The sequence below is a fragment of the Bos indicus genome, chromosome 3, assembly GCF_029378745.1.
Source record: "Bos indicus isolate NIAB-ARS_2022 breed Sahiwal x Tharparkar chromosome 3, NIAB-ARS_B.indTharparkar_mat_pri_1.0, whole genome shotgun sequence".
Taxonomy (NCBI): domain Eukaryota; kingdom Metazoa; phylum Chordata; class Mammalia; order Artiodactyla; family Bovidae; genus Bos; species Bos indicus.
In genome coordinates, this window is record NC_091762.1 from 95,815,854 (window position 1) to 95,841,260 (window position 25,407).

The following is a 25,407-nucleotide window of genomic DNA, read 5'->3' on the forward strand; positions in this document are numbered from 1 at the left end:
AAGTTTAGAATCTGGAAAAAATGCCACAAGTGTTCTTATTAGAAGCCTTCCTTCCTGAAGAGAAGCAGCATGGGCAGAAACAGTACTTACCTGTGAGCAGAGGCAGAAGTTTGAAGGAAAGCAAATGAAACATTGTTCTCATGATCCCTGAGGTCTCTTCTAATGTGCTTTGGATATGCTCTTCCTATATCCATTAAACGTAGTATAAAAAAGGGGGAAATGGAAGTATTCCTCTTCTGCCCCTACTTCTTATAACTAGCTGTGGTAATAAGTATGCAGCTATGTTCCTAGCCTTGGTCTTAGCTAAGAGGTGACACCTCTGGGTGATATGTATATTGATACTTACACAGACAGTTTACTTTTTTCTTTTTGTTTTTTTCCCCCATCTCTCCTACCCTGTTCTGAGGCTATTCAAGATACTCATTCATCCTCATTATCACCACTAAAAAGATTACTGAGAAGTCTCACAGAACTACTTGGGGTCCACTTATTACAAGAACATTCTAAGGATGCTTTCAGATAGCTCTCATCCTACTACTGTTTCCCCACCACCTCACAATCTCTGCACCAATGTTAATCCTTGTAATATTTTTCACTCTTTTTGTCTATGTCCTGCTATTTCAATTTTTGGTGTTCTCCTTTAATGCAGTAGTCACAGTTATGAGATCTCTGACTTAGAATAAGGTGACAACTCTAGGGTATCATCTTTGGAAGGATTTAAAGCAGTCATCTAATCTAGTCCCATTTTATGACTGGAGAACTGAGGTACAGAAAGATGTAACTTTACATATGCAAGTAAAGGTTCTGGATGGATGGATTAATTTTTCCTTCCAAAATGCTTTACAAAACAACTTTTTTGTTCACAAATGATATTCATCTGTGAAAATGTTTTACTGGTGCTGTAAGCAGTACAATATTTGATAACAATTTGATGTATATCATTCTTAAAGCAACTCATCATTTCTTAGTATAGTATAATCAGTGTTTCAAGTACATTATTGTGGTTAGTGTTTAACTTCAATTCTCGTGAGCATTTTTATTACATTTTGTAAAAGTGATATTAGAAGCATTAGATTAGTAAATGTGTCTTAATAAAGGGTACTGAAAAGTGGCTTATTTTAAGAAGACGACATTTCCCTAAAGTTATGCATTCTGGATAAAAGAAACTTGTCCCCAATTACAGCATTGATGGAGATCACAACACTTCTAATTGGATTGATGTACCAAACCTGTTTATATAGTTAACTGCCTATTGATAGGTCAGTGACTACTGAGATTAGCTTGTTAAAATCACACTTTGAAAAAGAACTACAGGTATTCTCTGTGGTTGATTTAATGGAAAGTTGGAAACTTGGTCACTAATTCATGAAACAAAAATCGATGTATCTGTAAGTTTTTTTTTCTTTGTTCATGGTTTGTCTAGATGGATAGAATTATGTTTTGACAGTTTTGCTATGAACTACTTGGTAGATCACAATATATCACTATCACCGCTAATTACCACATTTTGATTAATCTTATATACTTTAGTTAGTACATTTTCATGAATCCAATATATCTCTATATTGATAAACAGTAATTATAGACATAAGGACACCTGAACCTTGAAATCTTCCTGAAAAATGGTATTAAGAATTATGTGAAACCAAATGTTTGTTTATCTAGACATATTTAATTGCCAGCAAAGAAAGCAATTAAAAGTATCGGCAGAGTAAGAGGCCAACCTTTGTTAAACGTGGTTTTAAGATTGTTACAGAACTTGTGGTGATGATAACATGGTGTCTTGGAGGATGTTAACAACTGTAGCAGAGTGTTAATTAAGAATGATGTAATCTGCAGCTCAGAATTATTAATATCACATGTTAGTTTAGCCGGACAGGAACAAAACCTAATTTCAGTTATGATGAGGGCTCAAGTTGTATTTGTAGTAGAAAGATTAACATTTTATTTTTGTGCTGTTCCTGAGACAATTTAAAAATCCTGAATGAAATACAGTCAAAGGTAAACATCAAGTCCCTAGCTCATTTACATATGTGCCAGATTTTCAAACTGATTGCTATTTGAACCTAATCTGTCATTGCTGGCTGCATTAGCTACAACAAACATTACATTTACATATTGATTTCTTATTTTGTTTTAGTGTAAATAATCCATAATTATAGTAAATTTGGTCTTTTGTTGACAAGAGCTCATAAGACTCTGTAAGTTTAGAATGGAAATTTAAATTGCCATGTGTCATGCTTTTTAATTTAAAAGCTTGCTATATCTGAAAGGATAAAAAGATCATTGTACCTCATAAAATATTCCCAAAGAGACAAAGGAGAGAAAATTTTGTAGAGCTTTTTAGAAAAATATAAATTGTAAAATATTAATGAAAAATTCAGTAACACATTCTAAGATTATTTTATTTTTAAAAGAAAATCAGTAATTTGAAAAAATTGATTTTTTGGCTTCAGTATTAGATCATATTTAAAAAATAAAGTTAATGGAAATGAACCTTCTAAACCTATTTTTCATTGATATTTGTTTAAAATATCCAGTGCAAAAAAAGAAATAGCATACACATACAAGCAGAAATGAAACAGAAGATTTTCTATATCTTTATTGATGTTAATATTTTACACATCTGAACTACCTATACAGCATTGATTTGAGGAGCTTAATTTCATGGACAACAACCAGTATATGTCAGTGGTCACATACTCTTATAAAGTAGCATTGGAGGAAAAAATCTATAGTTTCCATTTACGTTGATTAAAAGTGTGTTTTTGAGGTTAGAAATACAGGACTCATTTGATTGCACAAATAGTAGTCATCCGATTGTTGAAGTACGTTTTATGGCTTATAATTTTTTATGGAGATATAATTTACATACAATAAATGCATAATTCTTAAGTGCCCCCCAGTTACATGAGATTTGACAAATGCTTATTGTTTGCTACAGTGGGTTTAAATGAGTGGGATATTAATTTGGATGTGTGAATACAGGTATTTAACAAACAGCCTGTGCTGAATTGATGGTGTCTGTTTACTTGAGTGCTATGAATACAGAACCCCTAAAAACTCATGTCAGTCACTTAGGCTGCTATAGAAAATACCGTAGACAGGGTGACTTAATCAACAGACATTTCTTTCTCACAGTTCTTGAAGCTAGAAAGTCCACGATGCTGACAGACTTGGTTCATGGTGAGAGCTTGCTTCTTGACTTGCAGATGGCTACTTTCTCACAGTGTCCTCACTTGACAGAGGGAGAGCACAAGCTCTGTTCTCTCTCCTTTTTTAAAAAAAATTATTTTAATTGGAGGCTAATTTCTTTACAATATTGTATTGGTTTTGCCATACATTGACATGAATCCACCACGGGTGTACATGTGTTCCTCATCCTGAACCCCCCTCCCATCTCCCTCCTTATCCCATCCCTCTGGGTTATCCCAGTGCACCAGCCCCGAGCATTCTGTATCTCTCTTCTTCTTATAAGAACAGTAATCTCATTTTAGGAGTCTCATCCTCATAATTTCATATAAATGTAATCATCTTCCAAAGACCCTGCCTCCAAATATCATCACGTTGGGTGTTAGGTATTCAGAATGTGAATTTGAGGGGATACACAAACATTCATTCTGTAACAGCCTTGAGTCCCAAGTCTAAATGTGTTGTTCTTCCTAGTCTAGTTGTTTAATCTTGATGGATTTATACTTTATAACAATGAGTGCTTCTCACAGAACTGTTTTTGTTTTATTAATAATAGAAAGGCTGTGGTTTAGCCTGACCAAATCTTCTGTCCACTGAAGATTTAAGAGGAAATTCTTGATTCAAGGAATTTCTGGAGAGGAAATCTTTAAAATTACTGTTAATATCCTTGATGCAAAACACCCTGCCTTCTACTGTTCCACCCTATGGGCCTGCTGCTCTTTGTCAGAAAGAAGCCATTCCTCTTCTTAATCAGGAATTAATGACAGGTATATAGTGACATGATAATCAAATGATTGTTTTGCTACCATAATTCAACCATAAGTTAACCTTGACAAATCACTGTGGCATATATATTAGAATATCCATATGCTTTCTGTATTAGTGAATCATTAAAGTACCCTCTCAATGTGAAATAAAGTCAAGACAGTAAAGGCTGTTATATATATTTTCTTAATGTTGTTTTATCCATACTTGACATATGGAAGCCAGTAATTTATGACTTGTTATGTTCACAGGTATAAAAATGTCTGTAACTTCAGATTTATTTATTGGGGCCTGTGTTAAGATTTGCTGAATGCTATTTTCTCCTTACCATCAACCCCAGCCCCCCCACCCCCCACAAAAAAAGAAAAAAACTAGAAAGGAATATACAATGTTTTAAACTAAGTCAGTGAATTAAAATAAACTTGTTATTCACTAGAAGGCAGATATTTTACAGACGACTTCACTGTTCCTGATAAATGCTCATAATTAAATTGGAATGGGATTTCCCCCCAGGTAGAGATGGACATTCTGCTAATGAAAGAGCACTGGAAGGGCAAGACTTGTGGACAAAAATGAAAGTAGAGAAGGGATGTTCTATTGAAACTACTTCTAGAATTTTATTGGTTTAGATACTAATGCTTAGTTATCATACTGAAAAATTTAAGGAGGTGGATATCTATTTATTCACCTGTCTGTCTGTCTTTTTATAGTTCCCTCTCTTAGAATGTACCTCCCTCCTTCTGTCCTTTCCCCCAACTTGAATATTAAGAAACTGGCTGGAAAATTATGAGATGGTAAATGTGCACTTTGCCACTAACTGCTTTAAAGTATTAACATTCATTATGTTGTAGTCTTTGCAAATACCCACCAGCTTGAAGCTTGGGGACTGTATATGATATTTATTACATTTTAAATGTTAATTTCAGTTTGTGTTTGAGGGTAGAGTAATGGTAAGTTTTAATAACTGTTGTCTGTTTGTAGAAACAACCATCTCCTTGTTGGTAAATACAGCTATTAAAACTGAAAGGAAAAGCACAATGGAGAATAATACATTAAAAACCAGTGAGGAGAGAATAGATTTCTATTTAAAACCACTTCTTGCATTGAGATAAAATTCAACTGCTTCTGATAATTTTCTACATTTGCTAACACTTTCCTTCTCCCTCTCATTGAAGAGAAAACATGCCATTAAGGGAAACAAAAAACTGTTTTGTGTTATTTCTCATCCACCTACTTTGGTTGGCAGTTACCCTTAGAGCTATTCTGAAGGTCAAAGTTGAAGTAGCATGGATGACTTTGCATTTTGAAGGTGAAAGAAGACTGCTTGAAGGTGGATTAACTGTGGCTAACTATCCTAGCATGAAAAGTGAACATGTTAGTCACTCAGTCGTGTCTGACCCCTGGCGACCCCATGGACTGTAGCCCAACAGTCCATGGAATTCCTAAGTCCATGGAATTCTTCCAGCAAGAATACTGGAGTGAGTTGCCATTCTCTTCTTCAGGTTGGAAATAATAAAAAAAAATGTTTTCACAGGGAACATGAATGTGTGTATAAATACTAAACAAGATCTGTGCTAAAAAGAACCTATAAGCTTGTATAATGTTAGGCATAATATACACTTATATTTCATGCATCAAACATGGTTTTACCTGGAGATTATCATATGGGTAGCTCAGCTGGTAAAGTATCTGTCTGCAATATGGGAGACCCTGTTTCCATTCCTGGTTTGGGAAGATCCCTGAAGAAGGGATAGGCTACCATTCCAATATTCCCTGGGAGGGGAGGGAAAGACTGGGAGTTTAGAATTGACATGTGTTCTTGTTTAGTTGCTAAGTCATATCCAACTTTTTTGTAACCCCATGGACTGTAGCCCACCAGGCCCCTCTCTCAATGGGATTTCCCAAGCAAGAATACTGGAGCGAGTTGCCATGCCCTTGAGGAGCTCTTCCTGACCCAAGGATTGAACCTGCGCCTCTTGCGTTGCAGGCGGGTTCTTTACCACTGAGCCACCAGGAAAGCGATGACATGTACATACTGCTATATTTAAAAAAATAGCTTGTATGGCACAGGGAATTCTACTCAATATTCTGTTACAATGTAAATGGGAAAATTTGGAAAAGAAGATGCATATATAACAGAATCACTTTGCTGTATACCTGAAACTAACACAACATTGCTGATCAACTACTCCAATATAAAATAAAAATTTATAAAAAAGTTTTACCATCTATGAATTACTACAGAAAAATAGAACTAAAACATGAAAAATAGCTGCCTCAAAAGCACCAAAGATCCTTGAGTCAATGTTTCACTGTCATTGTAAGATTTTAAATTGTGGGTACCTCTCAAAAGTATTCTAGTTTTTAATAATAGGTCACCATAAATCTTATATGTAATAAAAATTCCGACTTGGCTTTCTAAAATTTAATATTCATAGTTTTATCAAGTAAAAGTTATTTTTCTTTTTTCTGAAGAGGAAACTGAAAATTTATAGAGTAGTTAAGTGTCTCAACTACAGGCCTTGTATATGGTGGCATAATAATAGTATTCAAAGAATGTGTTATTGTTGGGGTGGGGGACAACTCTCAGCAACTAGCAGGTAATGAACCAGGTATTCAAATCTGTCTCTGACTCCCAAACAGTTTGAAGCCATAAATATTTTTTCTTGCCAAACTTACCCTTCCCCAGGGCTACTAGAAAATTGTAGCACTAGACTAAATTGGTGTTCTTCTAATCTATTCTGGCAGTCAGTGCTCATCCTGGCAAACCTTTTTCCAAAGTTATTGCACAAGTTTGCAAATCAAGATCAAGAAACATATCTAAGGAGTTGCATAAAGGCAAGCACTAAGGGTATTAAGCATTTGTGTAGATTCATATGTAAAGATAAGAGGACCTGTGTATATAATAATCAAGAATTCTGGAATTTTGAATTCCTTAGCCTAGCGTTTGAAGCTCCCATAATGTTGGTCTTTAATGTTTTTCAAGTTTCCTCGTTCAGAAACCCTTCTTTACATCCTCTTACACTTCTTCCTCATTGCTTTCTACACCCTTACCTGTATTCTCCAGTCGCTATCTCTGCTCAAACTAGTCTGTGTCTGAAATCACCTCCATTATCTACTTGATAAAATTGCCATCTATTCTTCTTCATAGTACTTCAAAGTACTTGTTCGCTTTTCCAAAATCCTCACGTTGTAACTCAGACTAGTCTGTCTTGAGGTCAGTGATTATGTCTTTGATTCCTATATTATTACAAATAAGAATCAAATAATTATAGAAAGACTGGAGGAGTTGTGAACTCCTAGCAGTCAGGGGTCTTATTCATTGTTACATCCTCAAAGCAGCCTAGCTATTTGGGAGATAGAATGCTGGTGTACAAAGAACATAGAATCAAATATGGTTTTTAAACTATATGCAGAATTATTTCTTAAATATTTACAGGATTTCATTGAATCACTTTTTAGATGCTAATGCCAAGGGAAATACAGATGAATGATAAAATACTTACCCTCAAAAGGGTTGCAGTCTTGAATTCAGGCCTTCCACACATGAAACAAAGCAAACCTTACAAAACACATAATAAATAAGTATTAAATAAGGTATATGTGTAGTATATTAAAGCGTCTACCTACAATGTGGGAGACCTGGGTTCAATCCCTCGGTCGGGAAGATCTCCTGGAAAAGGAAATGGCAACCCACTCCAGTACTCTTGCCTGGAAAATCCCATGGATGGAGGAGCCTGGTAGGCTACAGTCCATGGGGTTGCAAAGAGTCGGACATGACTGAGCGACTCACTCACCTACTCACATGTGCAGTATTTGGGAGGAGAGGGATATAAAGAAGGATGAAAACAATATGAATCGAGATCAAAGTGAGTTTGGGGTAAAGTTTTTGATGTGAGGGGAAGTCAGCCAAGCTCTAGAGCAAAAGCTGAATTCTAGAGAATACTTGTGAAATAGGTTTACCCATGCAAGACCTTGAAACCCCAAGTAGGCTTTCCAGTCTTGCCACTTCCGGCTCCAGATTCATTTGACATATGTATGTATATTGAGGGGCTTCCCTGGTGGCTCAGAGGATAAAGAATCCTGCAATGTGGGAGACCTGGGTTCAATCCCTGGCTTGGGAAGATCCCCTGGAGAAGAGAATGGCTATGCATTCCAGCATTGACCTAGCCTACTATTTGCGCCTCACCATAGTCCTCTCATATACCCTTTATGGTGGTTACACTGAGCTTTCCGCAATTTCCTGAGCATGATCACTTTTTCTGGCCTTAGTGCATGTAAAACTCAAGTATCGTTTGACATAATTGCTTATGCCCTCCTAATTGAAACGGTTATGTCTTTTGGCTACCTTGGTTTTTCTGTTATCTCATTGGCCATTTATCAATCTCCTTTTCATTTATTTCTCCCTGTTTGATTTCAAATTATTGGAATGCCACAGGGCTCCATCTTGGCCTTTCTTCTCTTTCTCTGGTTCCCTAGGTAATTTTTTTTGGAGGGGGGGCCTCAGTTTAGTTGCTCAGTTGTGTCCAACTCTTTGCGACCCCATGGATCGCAGCACGCCAGGACACGAAGCCTCCCTGTCCATCACCAACTCCCGGAGTTCACTCAGACTCACGTCCATCGAGTCAGTGATGCCATCCAGCCATCTCATCCTCTGTCGTCCCCTTCTCCTCCTGCCCCCAATCCCTCCCAGCATCAGTCTTTTCCAATGAGTCAACTCTTCACATGAGGTGGCCAAAGTACTGGAGTTTCAGCTTTAGCATCATTCCTTCCAAAGAAATCCCAGGGCAGATCTCCTTCAGAAGGGACTGGTTGGATCTCCTTGCAGTCCAAGGGACTCTCAAGAGTCTTCTCCAACACCACAGTTCAAAAGCATCAATTCTTCGGCACTCAGCCTTCTTCACAGTCCAACTCTCACATCCATACATGACCACTGGAAAAACCATAGCCTTAACTAGACAGACTTTTGTTGGCAAAGTAATGTCTCTGCTTTTGAATATGCTATCTAGGTTGGTCATAACTTTCCTTCCAAGGAGTAAGCGTCTTTTAACTTCATGGCTGCAGTCACCATCTGCAGTGATTTTGGAGCCCAGAAAAATAAAGTCTGACACTGTTTCCACTGTTTCCCCATCTACTTCCCGTGAAGTGATGGGACCGGATGCCATGATCTTAGTTTTCTGAATATTGAGCTTTAAGCCAACTTTTTCACTCTCCTCTTTCACTTTCATCAAGAAGCTTTTTAGTTCCTCTTCACTTCTGCATATCTGAGGTTATTGATATTTCTCCCAGCAATCTTGATTCCAGCTTGTGCTTCTTCGAGTCCAGCATTTCTCATGATGTACTCTGCATAGAAGTTAAATAAGCAGGGTGACAATATACAGCCTTGACGTACTCCTTTTCCTATTTGGAACCAGTCTGTTGTTCCATGTCCAGTTCTAACTGTTGCTTTCTGACTTGCATACAGATTTCTCACGAGGCAGGTCAGGTGGTCTGGTATTCCCATCTTTTTCAGAATTTCCCACAGTTTATTGTGATCCACACAGTCAGAGGCTTTGGCATAGTCAATAAAGCAGAAATAGATGTTTTTCTGAAACTCTCTTGCTTTTTCGATGATCCAGCGGATGTTGGCAATTTGATCTCTGGTTCCGCTGCCTTTCCTAAAACCAGCTTGAACATCAGGAAGTTCACGGTTCACGTATTGCTGAAGCCTGGCTTGGAGAATTTTGAGCATTACTTTACTAGCATGTGAGATGAGTGCAATTGTGCTGTAGTTTGAGCATTCTTTGGCATTGCCTTTCTTTGGGATTGGAATGAAAACTGACCTTTTCCAGTCCTGTGGCCACTGCTGAGTTTTCCAAGTTTGCTGTCATATTGAGTGCAGCACTTTCACAGCATCATCTTTCAGGATTTGAAAGAGCTCAACTGGAATTCCATCACCTCCAGTAGCTTTGTTCGTAGTGATGCTTTCTAAGGCCCACTTGACTTCACATTCCGGGATGTCTGGCTGTAGGTGAGTGATCACACCATTGTGATTATCTTGGTCATGAAGATCTTTTTTGTACAGTTGTTCTGTGTATTCTTGCCATCTCTTCTTAATATCTTCTGCTTCTGTTAGGTCCATACCATTTCTGTCCTTTATCGAGCCCATCTTTGCATGAAATGTTCCCTTGGTATCTCTGATTTTCTTGAAGAGATCTCTAGTCTTTCCCATTCTGTTGTTTTCCTCTATTTCTTTGCATTGATCACTGAAGAAGGCTTTCTTATCTCTTTTTGCTATTCTTTGGAACTCTGCATTCAGATGCTTATATCTTTCCTTTTCTCCTTTGCTTTTCGCTTCTCTTCTTTTCACAGCTATTTATAAGGCCTCCCCAGACAGCCATTTTGCTTTTTTGCATTTCTTTTCCATGGGGATGGTCTTGATCCCTGTCTCCTGTACAATGTCACTAACCTCATTCCATAGTTCATCAGGCACTCTATCTATCAGATCTAGGCCCTTAAATCTATTTCTCACTTCCACTGTATAATCATAAGGGAAATACTATCTATAGTAGTCCTGCCATCCATGGTGGGCCTGAAACTACAAAGAGTACAAAATTCTACATATACTGTGTTTTTCCTTATACAGGCACACACCCCAGAAATATTTTAAAGTCAATTCCAGACCACCGCGATAAAGCAAATATCATAATGAAATAAAAGTGAAAGTGTTAGTCACTCAGTTGTGTCTGACTCTTTGCGACCCCATGGACTCTAGCCCTCCAGGCTCCTCTGTCCATGAAATTCTCCAGGCAAGAATACCGGATTGGATTGCCATTTCCTTGTCCACAGGATCTTCTGACCCAGGGATTGAATCTGGGTCTCCCACATTGCAGGCAGATTCTGTACCATGTGAGCCACTAATGAAGCAAATCAAATGAATTTTTTGGTTTCCCTATGCATGTAAACTTATGTTTATGCCATACTGTAGTCTGTTAAGTGTATAATAGAGTTCTGTCTAAAAAAACAATGTATATACCTTAATTTAAAAAGAATGCTGTTGGAATGATGATGCCAGTAGTCTTGCTTAGTACAGGGTTTCCACAACCCTTCGATTTGTAAAAAAAACACATGGTAAAGCAAAATATAAAAATATAAAAAATAAAGCCAAGTGCAATATAATGAGGTATGCCTGTACCTATAATAAAGTTTATTAATTAGGCACAGTATTAAATTAGGTAAAAGATAAACATCAATAAATGTTGATAGACACATTATAACAATATATACTGTATTAAAAATTACAAGAATGTGGACTTTCTCTCAAAATATCTTATTGTGTAAATACAATGCCTTTTCTTAAGCGCTTTCATGCACTGTAGCCATAACTTTTGGAAGTAGAGGTGAGACTGCGACTAGTACGATTTCTTTTTCCTTCATCACAATTTCATGGATAGAAGATTCATTCTTACTGTTGAGTTTAGCAAACTCAGTATACATTTTTATTTTTTTTAACTTTTACCTGTTCACATCAAGGAAGCACTTTATGGCTCCTCTTTGTCCTATCCAAATTCCCAATATCACTATTCTTGTGCTTTGTGGCTATTATTAAGTAAAATTAGGATTGCTTGCATGTAAGCGCTGTGATAGTTGACCTCATAAACAAGATAACTGCTGAATGACTTCTGGACATAGGGATGATTCATGACCCAAGTGGGATGGAGCAGGAAAGCATGAGATTTCATCATGCTATTCAGAACAGCCTGCAATTTAAAACTTAGAAATTGTTTATTTTGGGAATTTTTCCATTTAATATTTTTGGACCTTGGTTAACTGCAGATAACTGGAATTGCAGAAATGGAAACTGAGGATAGGGGGATGCTGTTTTATGTGCTGTCAACTCTCCTGCTCTCAGTTCAGTTCAGTCGCTCAGTTGTGTCCAATTCTTTGCAATCCCTTGGAATGGCCTCCCTGTCCATCACCAACTCCCGGAATTTACTCAGACTCATGCCCATTGAGTCCATGATGCCATCCAACCACCTCGTCCTCTGTCGTCCCCTTCTCCTCCTGGCTTCAATCTTTCCCAGCATCAGTGTCTTTTCAAATGAGTCAGTTCTTCCCATCAGGTGGCCAAAGTATTGGAGTTTCAGCTTCAACATCAGTCCTTCCAATGAATATTCAGGACTGATCTCCTTTAGGATGGACTGGTTAGATCTCCTTGCAGTCCAAGGGACTCTGAAGAGTCTTCTCCAACACCGCAGTTCAAAAGCATCAGTTCTTGGGCGTTCAGCTTTCTTTATAGTCCAACTGTCACATCCATACATGACTACTGGAAAAACCATAGCCTTGACTAAACGGACCTTTGTTTGCATAGTAATGTCTCTGCTTTGTAATATGCTGTCTAGGTTGGTCATAGCTTTCTTTCAAAGAGCAAGCGTCTTTTAATTTCATGGCTGCAGTCACCATCTGCAGTGATTTTGGAGCCCCCAAAAATAGTCTGTCACTTTTTCCACTGTTTCCCCAACTACTTGCCATGAAGTGATGGGACCAGATGCCATGATCTTAGTTTTCTGAATGTTGAGTTTTAAGCCGACTTTTTCACTCTCCTCTTTCACTTCCATCAAGAGGCTCTTAAGTTCTTCTTCACTTTCTGCCATAAGGGTGGTGTCATATGCATATCTGAGGTTATTGATATTTCTCCTGGCAGTCTTCATTCCTGCTCTAAGCTGGCTTATTTGACAGTCAATTCTTATACACAACTGTACATCACTGTTTTTGGATCTGTAGTAGGTACCTGAAACTTTAATATATACAAAATTTCACTCTTAGTTTTTCCACCCAGCCTGTTCTTAACCTGATTCTTTGTTAAATGCAGTTCCATCTTTCCATTTGTTTAGATAGCCTTGGAGTTAACGTTTTTCTCTTATATTTCATTAGTAAGTTGTCTGGTTTCTTCCTTTCAAATACAGTTGAACCTAACAAATCTTCACTATCTGTGCCTCTACTACCCTCATTAGCATAAGCCACCATCATTTCTTGCTGAGACCAGCCGTGCCTTGACTCTTTCCACACTGTAGCCAGGGCAACCAGAATGATGATGTATAAATGTAAGTGTAAATCAGATCTTAACCATTTCCCAATGTAAAACTCTCCAATGGCTTTCCTTTGCAATTACTATAAATACCAAGTTCTTTACTGTGGTCTGTAAGGACCTACATGATCAGACTCCTGCTATCTCTTTCTTATACCAGCCTCAACTTAAATGTCACTTCCTCAGAGATGTCTTCCCCAGCTATTCTATTGAAAATAATTCCCTTCCCCCTGCCCCTCTGCTACTTTTTACAATCCTGTTTATTTTCTTCACAACACTTAGCATTTTCTAAAGTTACTTATTAATTTACTTGAGTATTGTTTCCTTTATTAGAATATAAGTTTTATGAAAGCAGGGACCATGGTTTTTTTTGTTCATATGCCTAGCTCTTAGAATGGTGTCATAAATGTAGGTAGGTGCTCAATAAATACATGTTGACTGAATGAATGAACATGCTGTGTTCTTCCATGTGTTATTTCATTGTCTAAGAAGTGCTACCCATCTCTCTTCCCCAAACCTAAAATTTCATCCCTTTTCATTAATAAACTCTAAGGTCCTTTAAGTTTCTGTTTATATTTTTCTTCTCCTCTGAAGCTTTTCCTTAGCCCTTTCACCCTTTCACTAAGGCACAATTAAGCACTTCCTTCTCAGTTTTCATTGTACTTTTTTCAATTTCTCAGTTTTACTTATTACATTATACTACAGCTGTTTATGTATCTGTCTGCCCTCATTAGATTGTGAAGGTTTTCATGAACAGGAGCTGTATATTATTTGGGTTGGTTTCCTTAGCATCTGGAATAATGCAAGGCATAGTTAATATTGATAAATAAATGAATAAAAATCAGAATCTTGATTCCCATATAGTTTACCAGAAGATAACATTGCTCTTGTCTTGTGAATTTATAATTTATTCATTATTAAACAAATATTTATCTGAAGTGTGCCAGACATTACGCTTAAGTGGTAAGGCTACAGTGACAGAGCCATGCCCAAAGAAACTGTATTGTTTTCTTTGACTTTGATTAATAATATTTCATGCTGTATATTGGTGTTTCCTAGATATTTTGAATATGTAATTAACCTGTGGACCCTATGGGAGACACCAAGGTACAGATAACTGCCTAATTCTAATCTTACTTTGTACGTATATCTATCCCATAGTTACATATTGGCAAAGAAGGAGTGATGAAGGCCAGAATTGTATATTATTTTTTATTCCATAAGTATGGCATAATTACACTTGAGACTAGCAATACAGATTGTTCATATGTAATGGTGACATTTAAAAATTTTTATTGCTGTTAGTGCTTTTTAATATTATCATAAACAAATCGAACCATGGCTTATGTTTCTTAATTTATGTGGCTAAATGTATTTATTATTCGTGATTCTGGCACATTTCTTACTATTTGAAACTTTGGCACAGAGTTTAATGTTGCTCTGAATTCTCCAATTTCTAAATACTGGGTTTTTCTGAGTCCTAAGTGAAAGTGTGTTATTTTGAGGGAATTATGGTATAGCAGTTAAAGTTCTGTAGATTTCAATGGTTTCTCAATTTTTACTGAAGCTGTATTTCTGTTCCTATACAATACTCATGAGTATAGTTTCAAATTTCTGTTCTTCTAGAACTGCTGTTTCACTTGGAAACCAGAGTCTTTGAGTGTACATTTTAGTAGCATATTTGGAATTTAATATAGTTGACAAATTTGCTTCTCTTGGTGAAAATACATAGGTAGGCAATAGCATATAACTTGTAGAAATTCTTATGTATGCAATATATTTATAATTGAAGTTTAAAAACACCTTGGTAGAGAAGGAGTTAACAAGTTAGCTCCCCTTGGTTGTTCTCAGCATGCTCTCTTGCCTTTAGGAGCTGAAAAGACGATAACATTGGGCCCGGACATGCCTGTGTGGAGGTTATGGTACTCCTGGGGTTTTTGCAGCTGACTGTAAAGCAAGCTAGAACTTGTTCATCTCAGAGTTCCTTGTTTTTCTTTCAACCCTTTCAGTGCCCTGCAGGAGTCATTAAATCAAAACTTCATGCTGATCATCACCCACCGAGAAGTCCAGCGGGAGTACAACCTGAACTTCTCAGGAAGCAGTACCATTCAAGAGGTGAGTTATGTCTCACAGTTAAGGAATAAAGGTAGCTCATTATAGCTAATGTTGACCCTGTTAAAGCGGGCTTATCTGTTCTGGTTGGAAACTCTCTTTATGTTTCATTATTGGCTTCTTAATTTTAATTAACTGGAGCATCAATGATTATTGTAGATATATTACTTGACCTAGAAAGATAGATGTTGTAAATGAAAGCTCTTGATAATTCTTAATATAGTCAACTTTTAAAACCTTTCTTAAAAATAACCCATTGTTATATATGTCACAGTGTTATAGTAATTATTCAGAATACTAATTTGGAAATTATTGATAGCATGCATTTTCAGACATGCTTATATTTTATTTGAACGGTTGCTCTCAAATGTATTATTTATAATGTGTATCCTGCCTGCTTCCAAAAGGAATTGAAGAGGCTTTTCTTAAGCAGCTGAATTCCAGCCGTGGGCAGTGTTCTAGAGATGCTGTAGGAACCCAGTCATTTCGCCCAGAGTATCTAATAAGAATCTATTTATAGTGTCAATATTTTCTTCAATGGAGCCAACCAGGGCCACTGTTTCAAAAAAGAACCTTCCCCAAGAGAGAAGAGGTAACTTCTTGTCTGTGGCCCCACCCACCTAAAAGCTAGTAATTTATCTTCTTGGATGGGGCGGGGCAGATATGTATAAGGCTATGATGAGACTTGTGTTTAGAAACAGTGAAATGATTATGTCACATTACCTCTTGTAAGATATAAAGACAGCAGTCATGTGTCTAATCATGTTTTTATTAATCATGTTTAATCTTGGATTATTTCATAAATTTTTTTGGACTACATTGCTTAAACTAATTATTAATGTCATATTGAAAGAACAAGTTTCCATCCTAATCATACTTCAGAAGTATATGAATTGTTTCTGAAATGGCTGGACAGTTAATGGTTTTCTTTTTTCATTTTATCAATAAATTTCAACTGCTGAGTTTGGCAATAAAGAACTCATTACATGAAGTTTATTTTCTCTGTTTATCACTTGAATAGTTTATTGACTAGTAACTAAGATTTAAAAAAAATTTTTTTGGCCCTTAATTTGAATTTTAGGTTTAAATTATTTGATTTTTTTCTAAGATTTTAAATATAGTGACTGCCATTTCATTTAAAATCTCTAAAATGGATATTCTGTTCTCTGAATTTAAGATTTTAATTCCTTGAAGAATCATTGTTGTTTTTATGTTAAAAATAATAAAATAAAAATAATAACTCTGGCCCTATTGGAAAGTTATTCTTGGAACCTCATGATTATGAAATTTAAATTATATGAATAAAATTAAATAAGAAATCTAGTTTCATAATAAATAACCTCAATTTAATGAAGAAAAGCACAGATAATGAGAGATAAATTTCACTGTTATTGATTTACTTTTTTAAGTTGAAGACTAGTAGAATGCATGAAGGATAAATATAGACTGCCCTATTTTTCTTTTTGATTGAGATTTTTATAGCCAAAATTTTATCGTTTTTTGTATTTTTGTTTTAACATTCCCAGTTTTTATAGTTTGAGTGTGTTTCAACTTTCTCCCACAAGAGGGCAGAGAGGACTATTAAACTGATAGTCTAAAAATGCCATTCAGTGTTTTCAAATTAGCTTCTCTTATATTAACAAAAAGGAGCATAATGGCCAAGTTATTGTTTGATTTACAGATAATTGGCACATTGCAGGGAGGAGACTTAATTTCACCCTTTTAAATTAAACAGGGAGATTTAAAAAGACATAAAATATTCATTAATGTTCGGTGATTATAAAGTAGTGGCATATATTTATTTTGCCTTTATTACTGTTTCGATGGGAAAATACTGCAAATATTTCCGAAATCGAGTTGGCCATACTGACAAGTTGAAATGTTTAAGCAGCGTTAATGCAATCTGCTCACACCTGATATCCTATGCAGAATGATTCAAAATGACTACATCAATTATTAAAAGAAATATTTAAAATTCTGTAAATGTGCCATTGTACGCCACAGTTGGCTGAAACTGTTCTCTGTAGCCTGCTATTTAGATTATCAAATATATTTTAAGCTTCAAGGACTTGAAAACAGTAAATCTTTTTACATCATTTTCTAAATGAAAAATGTCTCAAAAGTATTTTTGCAGATGGGTGTTCTTAAATGTATTTCTTAACAAGAGTTTGGTTTTTTTTTTTTCCTTTTCTCTCTCTCTCTCTTTTTTTTTTTTCCTTTTTTAAAAGTTGACCTAAAATAATATTTTGAAATACTAGTTGCCAGGAAAAAAATAAATATTTTCATTTCTAGTATCTGTGGGCAGACAGGTACACATAGGCTCTTTTATTCTGTACAGGTTAGAAAAGGAATGTGGATTATATTCTTTAGGCCTTGGGTCCTACTCTGTAGTCCTAACCCTAAGACCTTTCTTCTTCAACTTCTGGAATACCTGGAAGGGGATTCAGGAGGACAAAATGCTCTTATGCTACGCCTTGCAACCCACAGTGACACTTAAATACATGTATTTTTTTGTAGTAACCTGATGGAAAGTCACGTTGCAACACAACAAAAATATAATCTTGAAATGATTTTACAGTGTTACTTTATAAATGCTAGAAATTTTGCTATTACTGTGGAAGCTTAATGATACCATATATTCTAACTTGTAAATTAATTTTTGTCACCAGTTTCAGAAATCTCTTTTCAGTATTGTTTAAAAGGTTCAAGAAGAATTCTAAGCAACATATGAGATAAAAGAAGAAATTTTTTTAAACTTGATTTTATTTTTCACTTAGTAGTATATTATTTTTGTTTTAGATGGGAAAAATGTCATTTTGGGGGTATTTTGAAAGTCTTGTATTTTAAAAAGAAAACTCTTATAATATTTACACCCTAAAGGGAAAGTTCTTTTCAATGAAATAGGATCGAAAAAGGCACTATAATTTCAACTTTTAATTAACAAAATACATTTTAAAAAATACTGACTTGGAAAATAGAACTTAGATGCAGTTTGAATTTTAAATAACTCTTCACTGACCGTATGTTCATGCAAGTTAGTGGTGATAAACCGATAGTTGTACAAGTGTTTGTTCATTCTGGCTCTCTGGTCTCTTGCCTTACAATGCATGACTTATGTCCTTTGGGTGCTCTAGACTTTAATTTAAGCTAGTTAGATATTGAGGTTATTTTTTTAAGCTCTTTACAAATCCTTCCACTTACATTATCCTCCTACTTGAGGAAAAGGCAATATTAGTATAAAAAGGTCAAAATGGAGGGTTGCAAGTAGTCATAAGAATAAAAAATCCATTATCCTTTTCCATTATGACAAGATAGTTTATAAAAATTATCAAATAATGTAACGAAAATTTCATGATATTTCTACTTTTGAGGTCCTCAATTAGCTGGCTGGCACACTGTAGTGACTTTCCTTGAAAATTTAAACAAGCTTACCTTAATTTAATGAATTTTCTACCCTGAGAATTTAGATTTTTTAAACAGTTAATTGTATAGATCTAAGTAATTCTGTCTTCAAATACTATTAAAGATCTGTGGTTACAAAAGCACTTGGGATTGGTTAAATTAAGGGGAAGAAAAGATTGATTTGCCTACTGCAAATCCTAATCCCAGGTGTGGTAAAGGATATAAAGTCCCTGAAATCAAGCCAACTTTTCTTGGAAAATAATTCTTTGTTGTCCATCTTGCTATTGCAGAAGCTCCTGTTAGACAAAATATCCACTTTGCTTTGTAGATGTCATACAAATTTAAGGAATATACACATGACCCAGAATAATAAGGATTAAAGAAACTAAGTAATTTTGGTTCTGAATCATGGAGTATTCCTTGTCTCATACAGCAGAAAGCATGATGAATAGCTATTGGAATTATTTAAATTCTTTTCTGAGTTTCCCTTTATCCTAAAATTCTCACTGTTCTTGTTAATGTTGATTTATTTCTTAATGGGAATTAAAGGGAAAAATTGACAACCTATAAAGATACATCTTGCATGAAATAGTAGAACATTTTATTACTAATACTAGTGATTGTTAAGTAGGAAGCTACAAATTTGAATTAGCAAGTAAGAAGTAAATTGAATAAATCATACCGGTCCTTGAAAATAATGTCGGCTAAATAACTGTGAACTCATGAGGCTAATTCTGATTCTGCAAATTGAAATTCCTGTTAGGGTTTTGTGTGCAATTTTCTTTTCCTACTTTCTCAACTTGCTTGACTAACATATATTTCAAACTATTCTCTTTTAGTGCTAGAGGTTAGTACCAGTAATTAAATATGTAGTCTTTTACAGATTATACTAAGGAGCAATTTTCTAGTAGTTTATTGACTGTAACTTCTTAACTAACATGCCCTTTCTATATATGTTTTAGATATAGTTTGTTTATTTGTTGGTTTGTTTGTTTTCCAGTATGGAGAGTGTAGGGGCTGCTGGCACAGAACTGAAGAGTAGGGAGATGAGAATGTTCATATGCAATAGGATAAATTAAATTGTGTGCTTATTTAATTAAAAGTTTAAGTGGTTTATTTTTATTGCAAGATAAATGACATATAAGCTCAATTAGAATGAACCCATTTTAATTAGCATGTATCATAGTCTGATTTTTTTTTAATTTGAAATCACAAATGATATCTAAGCAAGAATAAAAGATAATTTCTTAAGCAACTGGGCAGTGAATTCAAGCCTTTCTTCAGCTTTCAGTAAAGGAGATTATGAGTTTCTTTTAAATATGCATGTATAAGTTTCAAGTTGCACTTTATAACAGAGATGTGTTGAAGTTATGCTATTTCGAATGAACAAATCAGTAATGATCAGTTTATAAATATTGGGGTTTTCTGTGATGCTTAATAAATTATCTCCTTAGGAAATACATTTAATATTTAGAATGCAGCCATTGGAACTGACAAGTCTTTCTCTCCCTCTGAAAGTATTTTAAAATAATCTCTATTGGGCTTTTTTTTTTTTTTTTTTAGCCCATGTAAGTATTTCTTCTCCTACATTTCAAGAAGATAGAAACAATGAAATTTTGTTAAAAAGTTGACAGTGGTTTAGACCTTTGTTACTTAAGGTATGTGTATCTGAGCAACTTCTTAGCCGACTGTATTTCATAATCTGTGATATGTGTGTTGGTAGGTTTTAAATGCCTGGGGTAAGAGATATTATGTTCAGTTATCAGAAACTAATAAACATAAGACATTTTTATATGCAAGAAAAGGCAGAGAGTAAATAATTGCACTGGTGACCAATACTGTAATAATCCTGTTTTACAATATGCACTTGACAGGTTGTAATAGTGCTAATTGAAGAGACTAATTCACACTTGCTTCATTCTATTCAAAGGCAAAATCAGCAGCTTGTTTTGCTTTTGACCAGATGGTCCTCATGAACACCTACTGTGCACTTTAAGTGCTTTACTAGAATTACAAAGGCTGGGGGGCTGCGTTCGACTCCAAATGATTTGAGGAGAGAGGGAGAGAGAGAGGGGGGAAAAATCCCTCTGTGCTCAATGGATTTGGTGCAAGTAAATTAATTCTAGTAGACCCATTACACACTGAGCCCCCTTTTCAAAGCTCTGAGCCTCCTCGCTTGCTCTGTAGCAATGAGAAAGAGAAAGAGAAAGGCAGATTACTGCAAACAGAAATAAAAAAAAAAGAGGGTATGAAAGGGAGAAAAGAGGCCTTGAAGCCTTTCATATCATTTGAGTTTTTCAAGTGCGTTATTTTTGGGGAGGGTGGATGTCTGAAAAGCCAATTGGAGTTTTTTTTGTTTTAAAGTGCGCTATTTAAGCACCATGAATATAGGCGCAAGAGCAACAGTTGACTGAGTTTACTGTGGTGAAGCTTTGTGTTCGAGGATGAATCAAATTCATTATATTCAACTCTTTGTGTTTTAACATGAATGTAGGGTTAGTTTCACAAGACTGTGTCTGTTTAGGATAATTATAATTTAATATTTTCCTTTCATAAAGTTATCACTGTAGATGTCTAAAATTTTAATCAAAGCAGATTTTGTACATTGACTTTGAAGCACCCTGACAGTTTAAAATTCAAAGGAAAGCTTTTTTAGTTTTCAAAAGAAAAGAAAGGCTCATTCTAATGGCATTGAAGCAGAGATTATTATAACTAATTAGAAGTCACACATCTGTTAGCTTTTGGTTTGTGACTTACTTATGAATTTTTTGAGTAAAATATATACTTTAAAAATATATCGCTGTTACTGAGTAAACCGAAAGGGATAAAATGCACTTAAAAGAGAATCACTTATTTGAGCCAACCATTTTTCCAAATCTCCACATGGTACCGTAAAAATATATAATGTATTAAAGTCCATTAAATGTAAAATTGGGCTTGTGTAATTAATAACCTTAAGTCCAAATGAACTTCCAAATAAATTGTTTTTGCACAGCTCTGCTTAGCATAATTCTGATTAGTAACCAAAATTATTATAAAATAAAAAAGAAAGTATAAGTATAAGCAAACCTAGTTTGTGCAAATTTATAGTTATTTTTTATTCTTAAAGCTGTTTGTGTACAATTGTAACTTGGAATACTGACAGTGTAAAACATTAATTCTTATTCTAAGGTGTATGGATTAAAGTAGAAAGGATCACATGCAAATTATTTTGTGCATTTTTATATTTCAGGCATAATTCTCTTATGATATATTTTTGTTCCATGGTTTACTTTTGTTTAATGGCACATATTACACTGTAATCAAGTTTATTTTAAATATAGCCATTAGCAAAGAACAACAGAATCATACCAATAGTATATGACTTACGTGATAATTATAAACATTTTACAAAAAAACAAATGTCTAGAGTTTACATTTTGGCATGATGCACCAATATGCTTTATATGTCAATATGTGTTAGTTATATTCTTAGAAAATAAAATATAGAAACATAAAGACAACCACAAAAACATTTAAAATTTTACTTTTCCAAGATCTTTAATGAAGAGGATAGCATGCTGCTTGATATTTAAATTAAATTAATTTCCTATTAATGCAATCATTACTTTGGGACTTGTTCATTCAAATATAGATTGTAGGCTGGAGAGGAATATAAGGGGAATCCCCAGACTTTCAACTAACAAAATATCCAATGAAATTTATAAGTAGTGAGGTGTTAATGAATTGATATTGTTGGGGGAAAAGAGATTTCAAGAAAAAATCTGAATGATTAGGGGAACTTACTGAAAAAATTTTTTTGCAGTAGACTATTTAAAATAAAGGTAAGACTACTAGATTCTCTTTCTTATAGGTACCATAAAAAGCTATGTTTAAAGCCAGACCCTCATTTAGCAGAAGTGGATTGATCATGACCATACAGTCATTTGTTTAGGTGGGGCTTAATCTTTGGTTTCACACACACAGTAGTTGGAGCTTTTCTTCTCATGAAGAAGAGTTTATTTCAGTATTAAAATATTAACCCCTAGATTCCTGAATGTCAGAGACAAGATTCTCTTCTGTGGGTAAAGGTTGGAAAATACTGTGGTTTATATACCTTGGTAAATACCACATTACTTAAGCTGAGATGTGTTTTAACATTATACTATCCTCTAGCCATAAAATAAGAATTATATAGCTTCCTTTATATAGATATAAAAATATTAAAGAGAATTATGTAGCCTCCTTTTATATAATTATAAAAATATAAAAGAGAATTATATTTTCTCCCTCTCCCCACTCTCCCCCCAGCAAAACCATAAACAAAAACAAAGAAGTAAATCAAAGGGTGGGTAGGTAAATGAACATAAAGTGCTTATACATAAGCTAGACTAAGACTAGGTGTATAAAAATAAGGTCTGCATACAGGAAATATTTACATGTTTATCTATATACCAAACGTTATTTGTCTATAACCTCTTAAAATGTCTGCGTGTGGTAATTTTTCTTTTGTCTAATGTGTCTTGTGTGTGGTCTAATACTATTTAGCCAAGTAGTTATCCTTTTTCAAACGTATCTGTTTTGGCAAATATACTTTAAAAAATTTTGTTGCTCAGTCTAGGGCTCTGTTAACTTATATTACCCTCAATATATTCCTATTATTATTTTCTTAAACATTTTTTTAGAAGAAAAAGACTTTAAAAGCTCATAGCAAACATTTTCTGTAAATGACAAAATGTATTCCTTGCTTTGTGGTCATTGCGTGACCAGACAGTAGAGTACTGGATTGTTTTAAGGTTTTTACAGCTGCAAGGCAAAAGCATCTGCTCATTGCAAAGCCGGCATTGTTTAATTTTGACACTGACTTTTCCATGTGTCTTGTACCAAGGACTGGATTAGATGCCCCTTAGATGAAATTTGTTTTAAGTTGCTCCTAAAGTGCAGCTGTCCCCATAAAACAGACACACAGGATCAATCAGAATCTTTGGACAAGGGTCACCTCACTAGGCAAGAGAGGCTCAGAGGAAGAATGTTAATGATATTATTTATCATGAATAACTGCAAAATTAGTTTCCAGGCTGGTTTAGTATATGTAGAGTCCCCATAGCTTCTCCCCCCATCTGCTTTTTAGGGCAATAGAATCATTATTAAATATTTAGCTTTTAAACTGAAATATAAATAGTCAAGATGCCCGTATATGCATTAGGCACTATTCTGCAGTCGTTGCAAGGAAAATGATCAGTTTATTGGCCACTAAAGTAGTAATTGACTGAAAATAAAACTCAATCTAAAATAGCTCTGCTAAAATCTTGAGAAGTGGACATTTTTATAGAATGATAATTTTTCTTTAATGTTTCAAGTGAATGAAAAATGAAAGAGCACCTCACTTCCCGGGTTTCCTGGGATTGTGTGAATTTCTACCCAGCTGGTCCAAATTGATTGATACAGGGCCAAATATTTGTCTGCCTACATTTCAAAGTCTATAATTTGCTAATGAATTGTGGTAATAATCTTTCATCATACATGAAAGATTTAGCCAAACAATTTGCTAAGTATGTATTTTGATCATAAAATTTTTGGACTTACACCAAGCTTTACATCTATTTTACAGCTAATACATAGGGGTGGAGGGAGAGCAGGGGGAGAAATAATATTGAACATGGACACTTGATGGAAAAGGATGAAGAAAACAAGAGGAAAGAAGGTACTTTGGAAAAGAATAATGCTGGGAAAGACTTATAAGTGACAGTGGAAAACCAGTTAGATTTGCATACAGAGTACAAAATTTTTAAAATGCCAGCAGAGTTTTAGTCTTCGGTGTCTAGAGGTATGGAATCCATGTGGCTGAACACAAGACAGAAGTCTTTTTCTTTTTAGCCACAGCTATTCCACACATTGATTATGGAATAATTTGCTAAAAATTTATGCTACAAAATTCAGATGCCCACAAATTAGAAATAATTAAAAGTATTAGTATAAAAACCTGATGTTTGTTCTGTTTGATTTAGAGACATTAGGTGGGGAAAAACAGTGAAGAAATAAATGATTGCACCAATTTCAGAAGAAGGTGAGAGAGGAACTTCCTAGTTAAACTTTTAGCTAGGAATGACTAGAAATGATTGTAGGCATCCAAGAGAGCATTATTTTCTGGCTCCAAAACAAATACTAGGCTTATATCTGTGAGGGGATATTTAGGATTAAAGAACCTCCATTTGAGAAAGTACAAACTTTTATTTATGTTTTTTGGGAGGACAGCATAAATTATATATCATAGGAAGTCCAAGATTAAACTATTGAGTGAGAAGACAAAAAAGTGTTCTAAATAAAACTATCTTATAAATGTAATTTCTCTTTCATTGTTAGAGATTAGGGAACCATGACTTCATGTTTGACTGAAATAAGCTGAATTGCTTTCAGGTTGTCCATAAGGAGGATATTTAATGATACCGATAAAATTCTCCTTGCTTTGTGAGCAGAGAGTTAAAAAAAATAAATAAAGCCACGTAGTTGAAGGAGAAAAACCATATTATGAAAGAGACTGAAACTTCCATTTTGTAGATTTTAAAGCTAAACAAGTCTAGAATTTTTACATACCTACTGTACCTCTTGAATATGTCCCACTTCGAAAACATGACTCTATATCCATTTATGTAATTCTCTTTTTGTTCTCTGATAGAGATAAGCCTAATGTTAAGTACAGTGAATGTCTATCCAAGATTCAGTGTTATAGGTTTTAATCTAACAGTACTTCTCAATTGGCAATTAATTGTGATAGTGGAAAGATTATTGCATTATGATATTAGTTAATCTGAGGTCTAAACCCCCTGCCACTAGAAAGCTATATGATCATCTAGGCCTGAGTGGCCTGGTATTTCTTTTTCGTTTGTTTG

The 25,407-nt window shown here is 34.9% G+C and overlaps 1 protein-coding gene across 3 annotated transcripts in view; it reads left to right on the forward strand.

Annotated features, from left to right (window-relative positions):
- The window catches only part of FAF1 (Fas associated factor 1), a 497,713-nt gene that overhangs the window by 209,046 nt on the left and 263,260 nt on the right, over positions 1-25,407 (forward strand). For all 3 annotated transcript variants that reach the window (XM_070780362.1, XM_070780369.1, XM_070780377.1), the window contains exon 7: positions 15,034-15,139. In XM_070780362.1, the coding sequence (XP_070636463.1) occupies positions 15,034-15,139 (106 nt within the window). The remainder of the gene's footprint in view (positions 1-15,033; positions 15,140-25,407) is intronic.